Source organism: Saccharomyces kudriavzevii (assembly GCF_947243775.1).
Source record: "Saccharomyces kudriavzevii IFO 1802 strain IFO1802 genome assembly, chromosome: 4".
Classification (NCBI taxonomy): Eukaryota; Fungi; Ascomycota; class Saccharomycetes; order Saccharomycetales; family Saccharomycetaceae; genus Saccharomyces; species Saccharomyces kudriavzevii.
In genome coordinates, this window is record NC_079275.1 from 1,209,502 (window position 1) to 1,229,919 (window position 20,418).

At 38.9% G+C, this 20,418-nt stretch overlaps 11 protein-coding genes and 1 non-coding gene across 12 annotated transcripts; 7 read left to right on the forward strand and 5 right to left on the reverse strand.

Annotated features, from left to right (window-relative positions):
* Positions 1–220: 220 nt before the first annotated feature.
* Positions 221–2,128, reverse strand: UBA2 (E1 ubiquitin-activating protein UBA2; the record flags this gene model as incomplete). Its single annotated transcript, XM_056227174.1, has 1 exon — positions 221–2,128. One exon carries the CDS (start codon positions 2,126–2,128, stop codon positions 221–223), a length of 1,908 nt encoding a protein of 635 aa, XP_056087021.1.
* Positions 2,129–2,279: 151 nt separating this feature from the next.
* Skdi_4.trna23G lies at positions 2,280–2,351 on the reverse strand. Its single transcript has one exon. It is a non-coding gene; the product is annotated as a tRNA-Gly (tRNA).
* Positions 2,352–4,004: 1,653 nt separating this feature from the next.
* On the reverse strand, positions 4,005–4,691 carry IAT4 (Iat4p; the record flags this gene model as incomplete). The annotated part of the gene is made up of 1 exon (XM_056227175.1): positions 4,005–4,691. One exon carries the CDS (start codon positions 4,689–4,691, stop codon positions 4,005–4,007), a length of 687 nt encoding a protein of 228 aa, XP_056087022.1.
* Positions 4,692–5,315: 624 nt separating this feature from the next.
* On the forward strand, positions 5,316–6,326 carry SPT3 (transcriptional regulator SPT3; the record flags this gene model as incomplete). Its single annotated transcript, XM_056227176.1, has 1 exon — positions 5,316–6,326. The coding sequence occupies one exon, from the start codon at positions 5,316–5,318 to the stop codon at positions 6,324–6,326; it is 1,011 nt and encodes a 336-aa protein (XP_056087023.1).
* Positions 6,327–6,543: 217 nt separating this feature from the next.
* Positions 6,544–7,893, forward strand: SHE9 (She9p; the record flags this gene model as incomplete). Its single annotated transcript, XM_056227177.1, has 1 exon — positions 6,544–7,893. One exon carries the CDS (start codon positions 6,544–6,546, stop codon positions 7,891–7,893), a length of 1,350 nt encoding a protein of 449 aa, XP_056087024.1.
* A 374-nt stretch (positions 7,894–8,267) lies between these two features.
* Positions 8,268–9,554, forward strand: RPT3 (proteasome regulatory particle base subunit RPT3; the record flags this gene model as incomplete). The annotated part of the gene is made up of 1 exon (XM_056227178.1): positions 8,268–9,554. One exon carries the CDS (start codon positions 8,268–8,270, stop codon positions 9,552–9,554), a length of 1,287 nt encoding a protein of 428 aa, XP_056087025.1.
* A 345-nt stretch (positions 9,555–9,899) lies between these two features.
* SXM1 (Sxm1p) lies at positions 9,900–12,734 on the forward strand (the record flags this gene model as incomplete). Its single annotated transcript, XM_056227179.1, has 1 exon — positions 9,900–12,734. The coding sequence occupies one exon, from the start codon at positions 9,900–9,902 to the stop codon at positions 12,732–12,734; it is 2,835 nt and encodes a 944-aa protein (XP_056087026.1).
* Positions 12,735–12,941: 207 nt separating this feature from the next.
* On the reverse strand, positions 12,942–13,472 carry NCB2 (negative cofactor 2 transcription regulator complex subunit NCB2; the record flags this gene model as incomplete). The annotated part of the gene is made up of 2 exons (XM_056227180.1): positions 12,942–13,345; positions 13,436–13,472. 2 exons carry the CDS (start codon positions 13,470–13,472, stop codon positions 12,942–12,944), a joined length of 441 nt encoding a protein of 146 aa, XP_056087027.1.
* A 576-nt stretch (positions 13,473–14,048) lies between these two features.
* Positions 14,049–15,977, forward strand: UTP5 (Utp5p; the record flags this gene model as incomplete). The annotated part of the gene is made up of 1 exon (XM_056227181.1): positions 14,049–15,977. One exon carries the CDS (start codon positions 14,049–14,051, stop codon positions 15,975–15,977), a length of 1,929 nt encoding a protein of 642 aa, XP_056087028.1.
* A 601-nt stretch (positions 15,978–16,578) lies between these two features.
* Positions 16,579–17,244, forward strand: HPT1 (hypoxanthine phosphoribosyltransferase; the record flags this gene model as incomplete). Its single annotated transcript, XM_056227183.1, has 1 exon — positions 16,579–17,244. The coding sequence occupies one exon, from the start codon at positions 16,579–16,581 to the stop codon at positions 17,242–17,244; it is 666 nt and encodes a 221-aa protein (XP_056087029.1).
* Positions 17,245–17,570: 326 nt separating this feature from the next.
* Positions 17,571–18,593, forward strand: URH1 (trifunctional uridine nucleosidase/nicotinamide riboside hydrolase/nicotinic acid riboside hydrolase; the record flags this gene model as incomplete). Its single annotated transcript, XM_056227184.1, has 1 exon — positions 17,571–18,593. The coding sequence occupies one exon, from the start codon at positions 17,571–17,573 to the stop codon at positions 18,591–18,593; it is 1,023 nt and encodes a 340-aa protein (XP_056087030.1).
* Positions 18,594–18,731: 138 nt separating this feature from the next.
* Positions 18,732–20,201, reverse strand: DIT2 (putative cytochrome P450; the record flags this gene model as incomplete). Its single annotated transcript, XM_056227185.1, has 1 exon — positions 18,732–20,201. The coding sequence occupies one exon, from the start codon at positions 20,199–20,201 to the stop codon at positions 18,732–18,734; it is 1,470 nt and encodes a 489-aa protein (XP_056087031.1).
* Positions 20,202–20,418: the final 217 nt, after the last annotated feature.

The window sequence follows — 20,418 nt, forward strand, 5'->3', positions numbered from 1 at the left end:
TGCGGACGATTGTTTTGTGGTCATTGCAATATAAGGATAACAAATTTAAAATGTTACACACAACTTTGAAGTTGATATAATATATATTGAACTATTATTTGTTAATGAATTCTTCAAACGATTCAGTATCGAAAACCATAAATGCTCAACTTCGCAAAATTTCTTGTTGTATCTATTGAACTATAAGTCTGTATAATACATATATGATATTGCACGTTTATTAGTCTAGCTCAACAAGATCGAAATTGACCGGATCATTTGCTAACTTTTTCCTTTTATTGCTGGGTTCGCCAAGCTCCTGAATGCCGGCCGGCCTCTTCTTTGAATCATTTGAGGGTTCAGTATCAATCACAATGTCACTTTCATCGTCACCAAGTATTACAATTCCATCCTTCTCTTTGTTATTATCAGTGGTACCAACGGCTTTATCTTCCTCTTTCTCTTCATCCTCTTCGTTTTTTGATAAATCATCAGTAGAGGCCACTAATGGAACCCTAACATCCGGTAATTTGCATGTATCGCAAGGGAATCTATCATTAACATCCAAATATAATTCGATGGATTTACGAACCATCGTATCATCGTTCTCATCGGAAAATAATATAATAGAGCCATTTTCCAGATTAACTTCGGATAGAGTGCGATCATTTAAGTCCTCGAAATCATAATCTGCCAATAATCTTTGATTACTTGCGTCCAGTAACGAGATATCCTCCGGATACTCATATTTGTCACGTATCAAACCTATCAGATGAGATAATTTCAGTTTCTTCAGGGAATCGAAAGATAATTTGATGACCCCTCTACAAACTTTGGAGCATACAGGGCAATTACAGTTTGATGATGCTAGTTTTGGATTTGATAGATAGCGATTTTGGGATAAATTGCTTGCCTTTGCTGTGAAAGCCATATTTAAGTCAGTGTAATTGTTGACTGGGGCGTATTTCAGAAGATTTAAAACTCGTAATGAGATTAAAGATGACAAACCGGCAATGATAGCATTTGTTGTTGCGATGGCCGGAATGATGTTACCTGCGATTTGCTTAATGTCGAACACAGACTTCATTGGAATGTTGAAAATATGAGATCTTATGTTTGCCGCTGTAACAACAAATTCCAAAGTATCAACATCGTCTTTATCAAACTCAATATGGTTTTCTTCTCGGGCATAGCGATCCATCAATTGTTCAGTGATTTTGATGAAATGGCTAATTTGCTCCTGTATTGTTCCAATAGAGTTAGAGTCAAATTTACTTGTATTCATAGACCCTTTTATCTGAGAGAGTGACAATGGTACTGGCTTCGTTCTTGTTTTCCATAGGTTCTCAATAGCTAACAATTTGTTTATATCTTGAATAAATAATTTATGAAGGATCTCCGGGATACGCGATACGTTCTTGGAAATTATGATTTTTTGCAATTCATGCAATTCATTAGTTTCTTGTTTGATACGCTTAATTTCTTCGTCATCGTCTGTACCCCAATCCTTGTTATTGTCTTCATCAGTATAAACCTCTGAGGCGAATAGCTGGTTGAACAGAAAATTCTTGGCCCAAACAATACAATGTATTGGCTGGGAAGGGGTCGATCTGATAGTACATACTGGAAATGCCTTCGGTGTTTCTTTTGTTGTGCATTCAAAGCACTCAGTTTTCCCAGGAATAATTGGCTGCATGTAGCCATCAAACCCAGCTGTCCCAGATTCTAGTAAGGGCAGTGATAAAAATTGAGATATTTTATTGACGTAACGTCTTGCAGCCAAGTTATCAAGGGCATTGAAAATAATGTCGAATTGCTCAAACCAATGCAAAGGGAAAGTAAAAGTGTCCATGACATTTCCTTGATAGGGCACCAGTTTAGAGTTATTAAAATGTTGAACTGCCTTTACAGCTGTGGTAGATTTCGGTTGCTTGATATCTTTCTGTCGGAAAAGAAACTGTCTATTTAGGTTAGACAGGTCAATAGTATCCAAATCGACGACATGAATCTCACCGAATTCCATTAAGATTAAATCCTTTAATAGTTCAGAGCCAATACCTCCAGCGCCGACTAAGAGACATCTTGAAGACCGCAATTTTTGGAAACTATCTTCACCGATGATCGCCACCAAATTTGACTTCCTTGCCATTTTCTTTTTACTTAATATACGAAGTAGATATTCTCTATAGTTGAGCGTAATGCGATTTAAAGATATTGCATCACTTCTTAATGTAAACACACTTCATTTTAAGAACCGGGATTAAAAAAATGTACCTTCTAAGGTGAAGAAGGAAAAAATATGCGGAAGCCGGGAATCGAACCCGGGCCCCATGCTTGGGAAGCATGAATTCTAACCACTGAACCACTTTCGCTGAGGATGTTTCATATAATGGGGCTAGAGACTACTGTAATATAATATAATATATAATACCGGGGGAACCAACTTCTCACCAAACTACTTGTCACTATGGGATGTTACCTATTCTATACTCAATATATAATATTCAGTTTATACTTAAAGGGTGAAAGCGTCAGATCTCGGATCCAGCTAATTCTTGAGGTATTTTTATATGGATTATACGAATCTTGATATAATTCTTAAGATTCGTTTTTTTGGTAGAAGTAATATATAATATTGAATTTATTGGGTTTATAGAATACGATAGGAGCTCTCCTCAGGGATTTAGGAATACACAAAAAGGGAATCAACAATTGAACATAATAGTGTAAATCTTTTTCTCTGATTCATGCGTTGTCATTCACTGATCCTATCATATTACCAATTCTTGTTCTCCGGCTTTTACCTGTTGCGAAAAGAGTTTAATCTTGTATTGGTCCCATCTATCAAAGCCGTATATGATAGCATTCCAGCAACTACAACAACAACAACAATCTTATTCTGTTGTGCTAGCAATCGATGGACGATGGTTAATTACTGTTTCAACAACTTCTATTCATGCTTTCGTTAACTGCATTCACCTTCACTAAAAAAATCATCGCTGGGATTACACTAATAAATGCAGTAAAGTCGTTCATAAGCACCAGTCTCAGATATGAGATACTACTCTGGGGAGTCGGAATTTCGATATTTGAAGAAAGCTACAGCTTCGACGATTATTCCTAGCACCTCGACGCATAGACCATGTACAGGTAACCTGAATTGACATGATAACCTCTAGCTTCAAAGAGCGTATAGATCGCGACAGTCCCAAGGTTAATACAGGTACCAGACAAAAGACCTAGCCTAAGATGACCTAAGCACGCTAAAGTTATTATTGTAACTGCATTCATTGGTCTGCTCAAGCATGGGGCGATCGCAGTGTCTCCTATTCTCACCCTTCGTGGTGAGCATTTTCAGCGCAATGTGTAACAGTTTAGTAACTACTTTTTTGCAACTTCTCAGTAATGAAGACGCGTTAGTGTTCAGGTAGTCTCTATCTTGTACGTATCAACCTCTACAAAGGATGGTTTGAATAAAATTTTGTTAACAAATGGTGTAACTTGCTCGGAAGAGATACTCGCCACGTCGACATTCTCAAACCCTGCCTGTTATACAGAGAAGTGGATGCTTTCGGGGATGATCTATTTATTTAAGTTTATCTACACTTCCTAAGTCATTCAGTTCGAAAATCTTTCGTATATTGTAACCATTTCAATATACGTTCTTAGGGAAGACGAGCAAGCTTCCACGTATTACACATATAATACTCAACACGATGCACACACCTCAATGAGGGCATCATCCTTCACCACGTGCAAATAAGACAACGATTTTTGAGCATATATCCATTTACGCTGGTAATTGATATAGGCGCATAAAGGGTAGCTACTACTGTATAAAGAAACGCGCTTTACGTCAAAAGATGTTCTATGATTTTGAATGTATACGATATCTTATTTATTTGAAGTGAACGAAAGGAAGGGCGGGCAACTTTTTTCTAGACAGGTTGATGTGTAACTCTTTGGCATATGCCCTCTATCGAAGGTGAGGTTGTTTAAGAAATAAAGAAAAGGAAGCAACAGCACTAGCATTTTTCTCTTAAAACTTTATTGCCATCCTTATGATAGATCATCAAATAGCTGGTAAAGCCCTCACCGTTTGGATCATAATTACCTCTGGAATCGACTTCGCCCTCACCGTATTTGAAAGTCTTGTAATTTCTAAACCCGAAGTATTCATAAACGGATCTAGCGTGTTCGGCAATTGCCTCCAGGACAATGGCACAATTTTCTTTGTCGGCTCTTCTCTTGTATTCCTCAAAAATGGCTCTTACGGAACCTCTGATGTTTTTTTCATTCAGATTCTTACCAATACAGAAAAGATAATAGTAGTTGATATTTTCTGGGATGACTTGCTTTTTGCGCTCATTCAAGTCGTCGATGAAGTCCTTGTTAAACTTAGAATCGTTGCTTCTTGCTTTGGGGCCGTGGGGTGGTAGACTCCACACTGCAACAGCGTCGAAATCGTTAACTTCGGAGACTTCACCATAGGGCATGTTCAGATAGGGCGATATGATGTTGGCTGTAATTGTCTCCGTAGATACGTTCTCTGTGAAGGGAATGTTCTCGAATTTCTTTGCGATGTAATGGAAAGCGGGAGAGTCACTGAAGGCAATAGCCAAAGTTTTTGCAGCTCTTCCAACACCCGCGGTCTTATTCAGGACACGGACCCTGTTTTCCAGTGGAGTGGGTGCTTTGTTCTCGAAGGACATGCTGCTTGATTACTTACCTTGCTCCAAGTGAAGTCTGTCTGGGTGGTCCTGTTTGGCCTAATCTCAGGCACATTAGCTGGTATATATAGACCGGCGGCGTTTCTTTTTTCAGCCGCCCCAGCCCCTGTGAAGGCCAGTGCCGTTAAGCAACATTCATTGTGATTTGAAATCAAGAGTAGTACACTGATCAAGAAGTCATAATAAGAGATAGTTCCCGTATGGTGTACCCCGGGACATTCATGTTGATGCTTCTCAAATGAGAAGGACCAACCTTACTTTTCTGGGGCGAAAAGAGTGCTGCCGAGTTTCTTGTAGTGCAACACGCGGTCCAACTACACCCCCACCTGCTTGCAACTCGAATTCTCAATAAAATTTCAAAAATGCTCCCACGTTCCCGTATGATTGATATTATGCCCTGCAAGTCTCTCTTCTTTTCCATCGCAAGTATATCCTATTCGTAGTCGCCTACCTTCTTGCTTTTCAGCGCAGCGGACAGAAAGACGAAAATCAGAGACATGCTAACTTATAGAGGGGCGGAAGCAGTAAGCTAAATACACATAGAAGCGTGGGAAGAGAGCGAACTAGTTACCGCAGCAAGCTTCAAAAGGTTTTGAGATAACAGTGATGAACAAGCATAAGTATCGTGTGGAGATCCAGCAAATGATGTTTGTCTCTGGTGAGATTAACGATCCGCCTGTGGAGACTACATCGCTGATAGAAGATGTAGTAAGAGGCCAAGTGATAGAAATTCTCCTGCAGTCAAACAAAACCGCACATCTCAGGGGAAGTAGAAGTATTTTGCCCGAAGACGTTATTTTTTTGATCAGACATGATAAGGCCAAAGTCAACCGTTTGAGGACATATTTGTCGTGGAAGGATTTGCGTAAGAATGCCAAGGACCAAGACGCTAGTGCTGGCGTGGCAGCCGCTAGTGGGAACCCTGGAGCAGGCGGTGAGGATGATTTGAAAAAAGCAGCTGGTGGGGAAAAAGACGAAAAAGATGGGGGGAATATGATGAAAGTCAAGAAATCTCAGATAAAACTGCCATGGGAACTACAGTTTATGTTTAATGAGCATCCTTTGGAGAACAACGATGATAATGACGATATGGACGAAGACGAACGAGAGGCTAATATAGTAACTTTGAAAAGACTGAAAATGGCCGATGACAGAACTCGAAACATGACTAAAGAGGAGTATGTGCACTGGTCTGATTGTCGACAGGCAAGTTTTACATTTAGAAAGAACAAGAGATTCAAAGATTGGTCCGGGATATCGCAGTTGACTGAGGGGAAACCGCATGATGACGTTATTGATATTCTGGGGTTTTTAACTTTTGAGATTGTTTGCTCTTTAACGGAGACGGCACTGAAGATTAAACAAAGAGAACAGGTTTTGCGAGCTCAAAAGGACAAGTCCCAACAATCTAACCAGGATAACTCGAACTTTGAATTCACATCATCTACATTACATAGAAAGAAGAGACTGTTCGACGGTCCTGAAAATGTTGTCAACCCGCTCAAACCAAAGCATATAGAAGAGGCCTGGAGAGTATTGCAAATGATTGATATGAGACATAGAGCTTTGACCAATTTTAAAGGTGGAAGACTCAGTTCTAAGCCAATTATCATGTAAGCTTTTGTATATTTCCATCTCGTGATGCGTGGGTTCTATACTGGCATGAGAAATGTAAACTATATGATTAGAAAAAAACATGCAAAGGAATAGATGAATAGATAGATAGATAAATAGACAGTAGATGATGCGTCATGCGCAAAGGATCTTCACATAATTGAACTCTTCTCCTGTGGTTAAAATTGCAACAAATAAGGTGAAAATCAAAAACTGTATTATGTTGAGATACCATGGGGCAGCTAGTGGTTTACCCTTGGTTTTCAACATTAGCAGGATTATGTTGAGGCCGTCGTCGTTTGTCAGGCCATTCCATCATGGTTCGCATTATCTTCAGCACGTCGATGGGACCACTGATAAAAAAAACGGTAATAAAAGTGAAGTACGGACAACAGATGACACTGTTTGGAAGAAAAATATAGAGCCTCAATGGCAACACCTGAGAAAAAAATTCACCGAGTTGTACTCCAGATTCAACTTCCATCGAGGACAATTATCCTATCAGGTTAATAAGGCGAAGAAATCTATTCAAGAGGCAAACAAGAAACTATCTGAGCAAGAGAATGAAATCAACGATTCCCGTTTGAATTATAATAAAGATGAATTGACTAGTGGAAAAATTGAAGGATTGCCCTCCGAAAGGGAACAGCATAGAAAGAAATGGTCGAGAAAAATGGAATTTTATTTTGACTCTTTGCAGGAGACTTTATTCACTGCGACGCGTGCTCTGAATGACGTGACCGGATACTCTAGCATTCAAAAACTCAAATCTAGCATTAGTCTAATGGAAAAGAAATTAGAAGCTACAAAAAAAGAGCATAAATTGTACAAAACGCAATATGCCAATGCCATTGATGAACGTGCTCAATCTCAAAGAGAAGTCAATGAGTTATTGCAAAGGCAAAATGCATGGTCTTCGAGTGATTTAGAAAGATTCACACAGCTATACAAAAATGACGCCCTAAATGCCAAACAAGAGCAAGAATTAAAGAGCAAAGTTAAGGAAATTGAAAACAGAGAAGAACAGCTGAACGATGACTTGTACAGGGCCATTTTGACCAGGTATCATGAAGAACAAATTTGGTCGGATAAGATTAGAAGAACATCCACTTGGGGTACATTCATTCTAATGGGTATGAATATATTCTTATTTGTTGTCTTACAACTGCTGTTAGAACCCTGGAAACGAAAAAGATTAGTAGGATCCTTTGAAGACAGAGTAAAAAGTGCTCTCGATGACTATTCTAAGGAGCAGAATATAAAGATAGATAAAGTGTTATCTGAAAGGTTATACGCGGACCAAGATAATAAGGAAAACTTAATTCTTGAAGAACCCGTTGAGCAGAGACCAGAGTGTGTGACTGCAATGCCAGCGATTGTAACTACTGAGACTGCAACGAAAATAAAATCCTTCAGGGGTATTTGGGACCGGATAAAGTCGCTCTTCGCTACGCTAAAGGGCATAGAATTCAGAAAACTCGATGCTCCCCTGGTCGTCAACACGTTAGAATTCTACTTATACTCAATTTCTCTGGTGAGTATGACGATCTTGATATTTGGGGCAATATGACATTGAAATTGTCCAAGAACATTCTCAAATAAACACATGCATCTTTTTGTCCCTCTTCCAACCTTGTACATAATACAGTCATAAATAAACGATAAATAACAACGTCTTAGTCTCAGGGCTTCACGGTCACCTTGCAGATGTATCATTCAAGCTTCTCGTACCGCGCGATGTGCCATTTCTACATTTTCCTCAGAGGAAGGTGGCAAAATGACAAATCTACAATAAAGAGGTAAGCCAATGAATACGTAGAGCAATAAGACGCAGATCTCCAGTAGTACGGCAAGCACTTTTACCTATTTACCTTACTCATAAGACAGAAAAAAGGAAATTGAGCAAATCACAAATATTTATATAATAGAAAGACTGCAAGGAGAATGGAGGAACTAGGTATTGTGACACCCGCTGAAAAGACAGTAGAAGAAAAACCAACAGTCAAATCATATGGATCGTTGCTGGCTCAACTTAATGGCACAGCTAATAATAACAGTGTCATATCTAGTGTGAATTCTGATATATATTTCAAGTTGAAGAAATTAGAAAAAGAGTACGAATTGCTGACTTTGCAAGAAGACTACATCAAGGATGAACAGCGTTATTTGAAACGTGAACTGAAAAGAGCTCAGGAAGAAGTCAAGAGAATTCAGTCTGTCCCATTGGTTATCGGGCAATTCTTAGAACCTATTGATCAAAATACAGGTATTGTTTCCAGTACCACTGGGATGAGCTATGTTGTGAGAATACTATCGACTTTGGACCGTGAACTGTTGAAGCCATCCATGTCTGTGGCGTTACACCGTCATTCAAATGCTCTGGTTGACATTCTCCCTCCTGATTCAGACTCCAGTATATCCGTCATGGGTGAAAACGAAAAGCCAGATGTCACTTACGCAGATGTTGGTGGATTAGATATGCAAAAGCAAGAAATTAGAGAAGCCGTAGAACTTCCATTAGTTCAGGCAGATTTATACGAACAGATCGGTATTGATCCTCCAAGGGGTGTTCTTTTATATGGCCCACCAGGGACCGGTAAGACGATGCTTGTTAAAGCCGTCGCCAATAGTACAAAAGCTGCATTCATTAGGGTCAACGGCTCTGAATTCGTCCATAAATATCTTGGTGAGGGTCCAAGAATGGTTCGTGATGTCTTTAGACTTGCCAGGGAAAACGCCCCATCGATTATATTCATAGATGAGGTAGACTCCATTGCCACAAAACGGTTTGATGCTCAAACCGGTTCTGATCGTGAAGTACAGCGTATTTTGATTGAACTATTGACTCAAATGGACGGGTTTGACCAATCCACCAACGTTAAAGTTATCATGGCCACGAACAGAGCAGACACATTAGATCCGGCTTTGCTGAGACCAGGTAGGTTGGATAGAAAGATCGAATTTCCTTCGCTTCGCGATAGACGTGAACGCCGTTTGATCTTCGGTACTATCGCCAGTAAGATGTCTCTTGCCCCAGAGGCAGACCTAGATTCGCTCATCATTCGTAATGACTCTCTATCAGGTGCTGTTATTGCAGCCATCATGCAAGAAGCCGGTTTAAGAGCAGTGAGGAAAAACAGATACGTCATTCTACAAAGCGATCTGGAGGAAGCTTACGCTACCCAAGTCAAGACTGATAGCACCATCGATAAGTTCGACTTCTATAAATAATAAGCGTATACACTTAATTGTAAGTTTACATAGGTAATATGTATATTTTCTATTTAGACATCATCAAATGAAACAAATACGAACTCACTATCACGTTCTTTTGGTTATTTCGCGCGCGACCAGACGCCGTTAGCCAAGTTTTTCACTTTTTTTTTTCCCTAACAGTGATTTTTTCTTCCATAAGAGATGGTAAGATGAGTGTGTCATAAAACTTTATCTAGTAGAGTCAGGTAATTGACATTCTAGTTTATTTCCCTGCAAGGCTTACGATTTGAAAGTTGGCCCACAGATATTCGAATTTTCGCCTGTTTACATCTAAAGTGATAGACTAGAAAAAACAACAAAATGGTGCAAGAACAGGCAATTTTGAGTTGTATTGAGCAGACTATGGTTGCTGATGCTAAAGTTATTAAGCAGGCAGAACAACAGCTATTTGAGTTCCAAAAGCAACCTGGTTTTACTTCCTTTTTGCTCAATATTGTGTCTGATGAAAATTTTGCGTTGAACGTTCGCCTTTCGTCTGCTATTTATTTGAAGAATAAGATTCACAGATCATGGGATACTAAGAGAGAAGATGGCATAAGGCCGGATGAAAAGTTTTCCATCAAGGAAAAGTTGATCGAGACTTTAGTCAAAAACTGTGAAAATAATCACATAAGACCTGTTTTGGCTGAAACTATAAATGGGATACTTGTCGGCCAGGAAGACTGGGATTTAGCACCCATCATCAAAAATCTGTTATCCAGTGGAGACGTAACATATATTTACCCCGGACTGTTGCTATTGTTCCAACTTTGTAAAGCTCACAGATGGGACATGATTGGTTCAAGAGATTATGTAGACTCTGTTATAGAAGAGCTCTTCCCCATTGTGGAGAGTATAGCCTCTAACTTTGGTAGCCAGACAGATTACAGGTCTAATGAAATGTTATATCTGATTTTGAAATCGTTCAAATACGCGTGTTTGAACAACTTACCTCAATACTTCAGCCAACCTGAAAGAATTATGTCATGGGTGCAATTACATTTGTATTTATGTTCCAAGCCATTACCTGCTGAAGTAATGGAAGTAGATATTGCAGATAGGTCCCTAGACAAAAGAGTCAAAGTCAACAAATGGGGGTTCGGTAACTTAAACAGATTTTTGCAGAGGTACAACAAGGTCACAAAGGCTATCACCGAGGAATTTGTTGACTATATCTTTAATATGATTGTTCCCGTAATTCTTCGAGAATTTTTCAAAGATATTGAAGCCTGGGGTAATAATTCTTTATGGCTTTCAGATTCCTCATTATATTTCTTGATTTCATTTTTGGAAAAGTGTGTTACAATTGATCAGCTATATCCTTTGATTGAGCCACATTTACAGATTATTTTTGAAAATGTCATCTTCCCATGTTTGTGTGCTAATGAACAATCCATCGAATTATTAGAAGATGATCAAGAAGAGTATACTAGACGTTATTTCGACATTAATAGAGAAGGCTCTACACCAGACGCAGCCTCAGCAGATTTCATATTCTTGATTGGGTCCAAACGTCCTGAAAAATTGAACAGTATCCTACCGTTCATTAACGATATTTTCACCAAATTTGATGCCAATATTAACGATATGAACATGGCCTTTAAAGAAGAAGGTGCTTTGAGAACATTATCTAATTTGTTTTCATTTATAGATGAACCAACTGTTTTGGAAAACATTTTTGGACACTTTATCGTGCCATTGCTATCTCAGGATAAGTACATGTTTCTGGTTGCACGAAGTTTGGAAACCATAGCTCTGTACTCGGAGGAATTCAAAGATATGAACGTCTTGTCTCAATTATTTGAATCAACGTACACCAACTTCTTAAACAGTAGTGTTTTACCGGTGCAAATTGAAGCTGCCGACGCCATCAAATGCTTGATTGTATCTAATCCTCAAATCCATCCTGCAGTTTCTGCACATGTTCCAGTCATGATGGAAAAGTTATTGAAGCTGTCTAAAATCTTTGAAATCGACATTCTTTCCGAAGTTATGGAGGCATTAGTGGAAAGATTCTCAGATGAACTATCGCCATTTGCTAAAGATTTAGCGTCGAATTTAGTCGAACAGTTTTTACGTATCGCTCAAGCACTGGTAGAAAATCCATCTGAGACGTACAGCGCAAGTGATCAAGAGCAAGAGATTCAAGCCAGTGGATTGTTGCAAACAATGACTACTATGGTCATGTCGATGAATAAGGTTGCATTGATCGAATCCTTAGCTCCCGTGGTTAAGTTTGTCGTACTTCATGCACAGATTTCCTTTATTACTGAAGCGGTCGATTTACTAGACGCTTTAACTATTTCGTCGCATCTACTTTATAACCAGATCGCTCCTCCAATATGGGAATTGCTACATGATATATTGGATTCTTTTCAAACTTACGCCATGGACTATTTTGAGGCATATAGTATTTTTTTCGAAACTATTGTTATGACCGGCTTCCCGCAAGATCAAACTTATGTGCAACCTTTGCTGGAGATCCTGTCCGCTAAACTGGAAAGTGAGGTTGATTACGATATTGAACATGTTATGCAGATCCTAATGTATTTCGCATTATCCATGAGAGACATCCCATTATTCAGTAAGTCCATCAAAGTTTCCACTAATGATGAACTGGGATTGGATTCTAAATGCATTGTTAAGCTAGGACTGGCTAATTTGTTCGCCAAACCGATTGAGACTTTACAAATTATGGAAACCGAAGGCTTTACAATAAATTTCTTTACCAATTGGTTCAATGAGAAGTTTTACAGTGTGTTCGTTATTAAACTACAAATATTGGTCATTCTGACTCTTTTGAAGTTATCTGAAATTCCTGATACCGTTAACGCACTGTTGAATAATTTGACTAACAAATTGGTTGAACTGACACTATCATTACCGAAAGCCATTAGAAACCGCGATGCTGTCACGGAAGGTAAGTCCTTGGAGGGAGATTTGACGCCGGAAGAGGAAGAAGAATACTTTATCGAATGTGATGACGATATGAAGGAGACTGTGTTAGACCAAATCAATATCTTCCAGGAAGTACATGCCTTCTTCAATAATCTACAAAATGAAGATGCAGGTAAGTATGAAAAAATTATAAATTATCTGGATGAATCTAAAAAAGACTCGTTGCAAGTAATTTTAGAGTTTGTTTCCCAACACTAAGATGGGGAAAAAATATAATACAATATGGTATTTTTAAGGAAGGATATTAGTTTATACTCTAATATACAAATATAAAAAGTTGTTTCCTTTTTACTTTTTTTTTTTGGATTTTTTTTGTTTTTTTGATACATACATGCGTGCGTTTAACATTTTCTCATGTGGTTTACTCTCATATATAGCAATTGCCTTTGTTTAAACGTTTCCATTTCATGAAGAATCCTCTGATTTCACGGGATCTGATACGCTATTGTGGTGCAATCTTGACCTCGACTGTCTAAATAACTCCTCTTGTTGTCGTAGCAGTTCCTCTTCAGAAAGACCTGACTTCTTGAATTTAGAGTCTCTAGTCTCTTTTACCTTTTGAGAACCTTTAAAGTTCAATAATATCTCCTCTAGAAATGGTATGAACTCGTTATACTCCAATTCTTCAAGAGCCTTGATCACGTGCTCCGGCGCTATGGTTTTCTTGGCCTCGCTATCCGCCATTTCAGAAGCCATTGAGGACAAGATCATTATGAACTCTATACCGGAGTTGATTATTATTTCTCTCGCGTCCTTGGTAAACATCAAGTCTTGGTCCAGTATTTCAGATATCATCTTTTGTACGGTTGCTAAGGGTAATGGTTAATCTTCATGTTAGTAAAAACTGTGTTGCACTTACCTCAAAGTCTAGCTTTGCAAAAGCAAGAAAAGATACATACCCTTGGGAAGCGACACATTATCAGAGTCTCCAGCCATCGGTTAATCAGTATGCAATTGTATCAGACAATGTCGCTATTATTCTTTCTCGCCTGCCCTATACTGGTAACTCTACACGACTAAAGATGACAGGGCGGGCAGAAGGCGAAAATCGCGGTCAAAAGCGCCGCTGTTTATATAGGATAGAGAGACCATCCCGGCTGGACGTTCTGAAGTAATAGAGTTGTTGATTGTGCTTATTGGAACGCATCAAGGATAACAGAGTCTGGATTGACTAATCCTGATCCCTGTTCAAGTAGACTAACAACGGCACGAATTGACCATGCTGTCTGTTTGACGACATTTTTTTGTAGTAGTTTTCGTTGGCCCAACTGTATTGTTCCCCCTACTTTAATTTATGTCACTTACTACGGAAGGAGCTTATTAACAAGAAAAATTTTATTCAGTCTTTTCTTTCTTTTCTTTTTCCAATATCTTTTCGCAGGTGAAGCGATGAGGTGAAAAATTTAACAGGATTTAGATATTTGTATGCAAACACAAGTTGGAGGTAAATAATTTATTTTTTGGCTTAGAAGGTGGTAAAAGAGGCTTTGGCATTGTGACTGTTGATTTTCTATGGACTCTCCTATTATTCATTCCGCTTACGACCCATCTGGTCAATATTTGTGCTATGTCACCGTAGCTTTGGACAAGCAGCGTGTTGGTGTACAGCCGACCCAAAGGGCTACTTCGTCCGGGATTGACAGTGTATGGAATGAGAATTTTCTGTATTTGGACGACTCAAAATTGAAAATAACGTGCTTGAAATGGGTAACTTTAGCTTCTTCGGACGCGGTAACTATCATATTGGGTATGAATAACGGTGAAATTTGGCTGTATTCCGTATTGGCCAACGAGGTCACTTACAAATTCACTACGGGGAATGCGTACGAGATCAAGGATTTGGATTTGATGAGCGAACAGCTGTGGTGTATTGACTCCAACGACACTTTTTACCAGTACGATCTTCTGCAATTCAAACTCTTACAGCATTTTAAAATTAACGAATGTGTTCAATTGAGTAAATTATCCATTGTTCCTGCACGCAATTCGGCAGCACAACTTTTGGTGGCATCTCACTCCATTTTCTTGGTCGATATTGAATCTAAAAAGGTTGTGATGACATTTCCAGGTCATGTATCCCCCGTTTCCGAGTTGCAAATCATAACTAATGATTATTTCATATCAGGTGCACAGAACGATAGATTCTTGAACGTATATGACATTCATTCCGGTTCGACCAAGTGTGTCCTCGTGGCTGAATCGGATATCAAAGAATTGTCTCATTCAGGTCGGGCGGATTCCATTGTGGTCACCACTGAAGATGGTAATCTAGAAATTTTCGTTGACCCATTGATTTCGAATGTAACAAAAAAAAGAGGCAACAAGTCCAAAAAATCTACAAAGAAAATTCAAATCGTCAGTAAAGATGGCAAAAAAGTCCCAATTTACAATGCCTTCATTAATAAAGACCTGTTGAACGTGTCGTGGCTACAGAATGCCACAATGCCTTATTTCAAGAACTTGCAATGGAAAGAATTGTCCAATGAATATACCGTTGAAATTTCCCTAAGTTCGAATTTCAAGAATAAATCCGCGGACCGTGATTTACATGGTAAAGATCTTGCTTCAGCGACAAATTATGTGGAAGGTAATGCTAGAGTAACTTCTGGAGATAACTTCAAGCATGTTAATGATGCCATAAAGAGTTGGGAAAGAGAATTAACTTCTTTGGAACAGGAACAAGGCAAAACTGCACAGGCAGACGAACTATTAACAGAAACCTTCGGCGACAAACTAGAATCGGGCACCATTGCAAGGCTCAACGGGAAAAAGAACAATTTGAAGAATTCCAACCTAAAAACTGCCGCCACAACAGGAACGGTAACAGTCATTTTGTCACAAGCATTACAATCGAACGATCATTCGCTATTGGAAACAGTGCTCAATAACCGTGATGAAAGAGTCATCAGAGACACTATTTTCCGTCTGAAACCAGCCTTGGCTGTCATCCTCTTGGAAAGGTTGGCCGAGAGGATTGCAAGACAAACTCATCGTCAAGGCCCACTGAACGTTTGGGTCAAGTGGTGCTTGATCATACATGGCGGCTATTTGGTTTCCATTCCAAACTTGATGTCCACCCTGTCCTCACTGCATTCCACTTTGAAAAGGCGTTCTGATCTATTACCAAGACTGCTAGCAATGGACGCTAGATTAGATTGCACCGTAAATAAGTTCAAGACCTTAAATTACGAAGCAAATGACGTATACTCATCAGAAACAGTTGTCGAAGAAGATGAGGACGATGTCGAATATAATGAAGAAATCGACGATGCTGGTCTTATAGAAGATGGCGAAGAATCTTATGAAAGTGAAGAAGAAAGCGATAGTGGTCATGAAGAGGAGGGAAAGTATATGTCATCTAAGCAAGATGGGCGCGTAGAAGAAGAGCAAGGCGGTCATGACGAGGAGGAAGCCGGTTACAGTGATGTTGAAATGGAATAGAGGATATCATGCACAACATTGCATTCAAGCATGAAAAATACAAAAATAATTTCTAAGCACATACATATTTATATAGAATCATCACCTAATGTAAGAAAACAAAGCAAAAACTCTCCGCTATATCCCCGCATTGATCTGACTGACCCCTTGAATTGTCTCTTGTATCGGCTACCAGCAGGACCATACCAAATATCAAGGTATCTTTCACCTCATTGTCATGGCTTAGCTAACTAAAGTAGTCACCCTATGATCTTTCCGAGTCACTTCTTTTCTGAAAGATTAATTAGATTATATTCCAATTAGTATTACCTCGCTTATTTGACTTCTTTTATTTTCATTTTTTTCGCGTAAATTACGGAAAGGAAAAAAAATTTTCCTCTCCACTTGTCTTAAATCGGGTAGCGATGAGCTGCGATAGATTTTTATATTTAAACGTAAATGATAAGCTCAATTTCCGCTAGTTTTTGTTCTTCCCTCGCCCTTCGGATTGCCAATCCATTTTTATTTTTTAATCTAGCTGGAGTGACACGATGTAGCCCCTTGTTACCTGTCTTATATTTATATTACTGCACGTTTTTCATCATAATCACACGTTTCAATAATGTCCGCAAATGATAAACAATACATTTCGTACAATAACGTACATCAGCTATGTCAAGTATCCGCTGAGAGAATTAAGAATTTCAAACCGGACTTGATCATCGCCATTGGTGGTGGTGGTTTCATCCCCGCTAGAATTTTACGTACTTTCCTTAAGGAACCTGGTGTACCAACCATTAGAATCTTTGCAATTATTCTATCTTTATACGAAGATTTGAACAGTATAGGCTCTGAAGTCGAAGAATTGGGTGTTAATGTTTGCAGGACACAATGGATCGATTACGAACAGTGTAAGTTGGACTTAGTTGGCAAGAACGTTCTTATCGTTGACGAGGTCGATGACACCCGTACTACCCTTCATTACGCCTTGAGCGAATTGGAAAAGGATGCTGCCGAACAGGCAAAAGCTAAAGGTATAGATACTGAGAAGTCCCCAGAAATGAAAACGACTTTCGGGATTTTTGTTCTACACGACAAGCAAAAGCCAAAGAAGGCTGACTTACCTGCCGAAATGTTGAATGATGAGAACCGTTATTTCGCAGCCAAGACTGTTCCAGACAAGTGGTATGCATACCCATGGGAATCTACTGATATTGTTTTCCACACAAGAATGGCTGTTGAACAAGGTAACGACATCTTCATTCCTGAGCAAGAGGAGAAGCAATGATAAAAATATCTCTCAGAAACTCCAAACATATAGCAGAACATGTACAATAGATGACTCATATAAATGTGCTAATATGTATAAATATATATTATTAATTAATTACCTTGAAGTTTATTGCCTTTTATGCGCTGCAACAGCCTCTCGGCCGAGGCTATTTTGCTTTTGTTCGGTGCCACGTAGTGGTATACTTGACACATACATCTTCTCGACAGTTTGTGCAGATTTTTGTCCATTTCTAGAAACGTAGAAGAATCAACCAGTTTCTCCAGTTTTTGGAAGTTTAAAAAGAAGTTGTGAGCGGCAGCCAACAACATTTTCAAAGGAGAATGACTATTAGTAAAATACCCATATGGCTTGACTGTGATCCTGGCCATGACGATGCTATAGCTCTTTTACTGGGCTGTTTTCATCCAGCTTTCAATCTTCTAGGGGTCAGCACATGTTTCGGTAATGCACCACCCGAAAATACTGACTATAATGCTCGCTCTCTTCTTACTGCAATGGGCAAAGCTCAGGCAATCCCGGTTTATAAAGGTGCTCAGAGACCTTGGAAAATAGAGCCTCACTACGCACCTGACATCCATGGCATATCAGGTTTAGATGGCACTTCACTATTACCTAAGCCAACATTCGAAGCAAGAACGGATAAGACATATATTGAAGCCATTGAAGAAGCAATACTGGCCAGTGACGGTGAGATATCCTTTGTTTCCACCGGGGCTCTCACTACATTAGCTACGCTTCTAAAGTATAAACCACACTTGAAAAAATCTATTAAATACATCAGTATTATGGGGGGTGGACTTTATGGCCTAGGAAACTGTAATCCAAACCTTTCCGCTGAATTCAACGTCTGGATTGATCCTCACGCAGCGAATGCCATATTCTGTGATCCCGAAGTAAAAGACAAATGCATAGTTGCACCTCTGAATTTAACCCACAAGGCTATAGCTACTTATAAAGTCAACGAAGCAATTTACAATGAAGACAATAACTCCAACTTCCGAAAATTGTTTTTCGAGCTCTTTCAATTTTTTGCTCATACTTATAAGGATGTACAAGGCTTTGATTCAGGCCCGCCTGTGCATGATCCGGTGGCTTTGATACCACTTCTGGAGTTTTATGGGTGGGACTTGCCATCTGTAATTGGGTTTGATTACAGCAGGATGGATATATCCTGCATTGATGATGTTTTTAATGAAAACCTGGGGGAAATTATCATTGAAAAAGAGTATCCAAGCCACGGCAATGTTGGCTCAATCGTCGGTCTAGATTTGAATGTCCAATATTTTTGGGACCAAGTTTTTACAGCTTTAAACAGGGCAAATAAATTGTCAACGATTGAATAGGAAGTGTTCTTTTGTGAGCGCTTATTTTCTTTTCTCTACTTCCTGGTGTAAAATAAGTTTATCTTTTCTCTTTCATCGAGCACAACCAAAAGTTTCCTGAAAAGTCGTTATGATTCATCTACATATAAATAAATTTATTTATTTTGCTACATTTTCTTTGAACCTTAACATCAAATTGAGAGGACAAAGCGGTCCTGCAGGAGTGAATTTTTCTTCCCATTCTGGGTCAAGGGACCATTTCAACTGGTTCAGCATTTCAGCTAAGGTGATCCTCATTTCAGTCAAGGCTAACTTCTCTCCCAAACACGCTCTTCGGCCTCCATGAAACGCCGTCACGACGCATCTATTCTTGGCAAGTCTCCAGTTTTTTCTTATTGTTTCAATATCTGAGCCCCATCTATCCGGTTCGAAATCGTTCGCTGTAGGACCCCAGTTTTTGGCATCATGTGATGTTCCAAAATTGTTGTACCCAACATACACATTCTTAGGTATTACAATGTCCATTCCGAGCTTGCATACTTTAGTAGTGCACCTATTAATAATTGTGTTTAGAGGAGGATACATCCGAACTGTCTCGAAAAGAAACGCATTGAGTAAAGGTAAATCCGCTAGGGCTTTCGGGTCGGTAACATTTTTTACTTCCTGCCTGAGTCTCTCCTGCCATTTACTTGAGTACTTAGCCAAGAGGTACAATGAAGTATTAAAAAGCAACTGAGGATTTTCATGGCCAGCAACAAGAATAATAACGATGTTATCGGATAATTGTTTGTAATCAATTGTTCCTTTATTATGAGCACGAATCAAATCACTGGCAGCAAATGTCGTTTGTTCAAATTTGTAATTATTAATCAACTGGTCTTGAACTCTTTTAACGAGGAGTCCTCTGAACCTCGCAATATCCCTGAAGGTTTTTCTTCTTGAAGGGATAGGAAGCAAATCAAGAAATGGGAAAGTTAGGAAGAACGGATGAAATATCTGCTTCTTAATATGAATTAAGAGCTCGTGCAAAGCATTTTTTTCATGTTTCAATGTAGCAAAATCAAATCCAAGAGCCACCTGAGAAATATTGTCCAATGCCAACCTCTGAGACAAGGGCCCCATATGAACCGAAACCTGCCCATTTTGTACCCTTTCTTTTATTTTATTGCAAAAGAGTTTCGCATTCTTGGATATTGGCGCATCATCAAAATGCTGTAGCCCCTTTGTTATAGCATTTCTATAATCCCGCCAAACTTTTCCATGTGCGCTAATAACGTTGTCGCCAGTGTAAGCAGCGATAGCACTGTATGGAATTTTCTTCTGGTTACCACTCTTTGCAAAAGTATCTTCATCCTTAAAAATTTGTGATAAGTATTCAGAACGAGAAACGAGAATATTCCATCGTGAACCAAAAAAAATTTTTACAGCGCCATACTTTTCCATTGACTCCCTTATATAAAGATCATATAACTCTGTTTGGTCAATGGGAAATATAACTGGTAAAAATATTACATAAAACGGAATGGTAGGTATATTTTTAGGAAGATTTAAAGGAGGAACGACGACCACGAAGGCTATGTAAGAAATTATAAGAAATAGAATCAATCCTAAAATCTTAAAAATCCCCATTATTGATTATAGTTTTCTTAAATCTTTTGTTTGAACTCAATCATATTGCTCTAGAAGGAGATCAAAACACTTCATAGGACAAAAAATTTGAAGGGAAATATCTTTATTTTTGGGCCACTTAATATACATTTTAGAAGCAGATGCTCCATTATTTCTTTGTGTTTCGTGAGCTTGCAAATTTTAGGGGAAGAGTAAGAATTGATGGTCGCTTTCACAG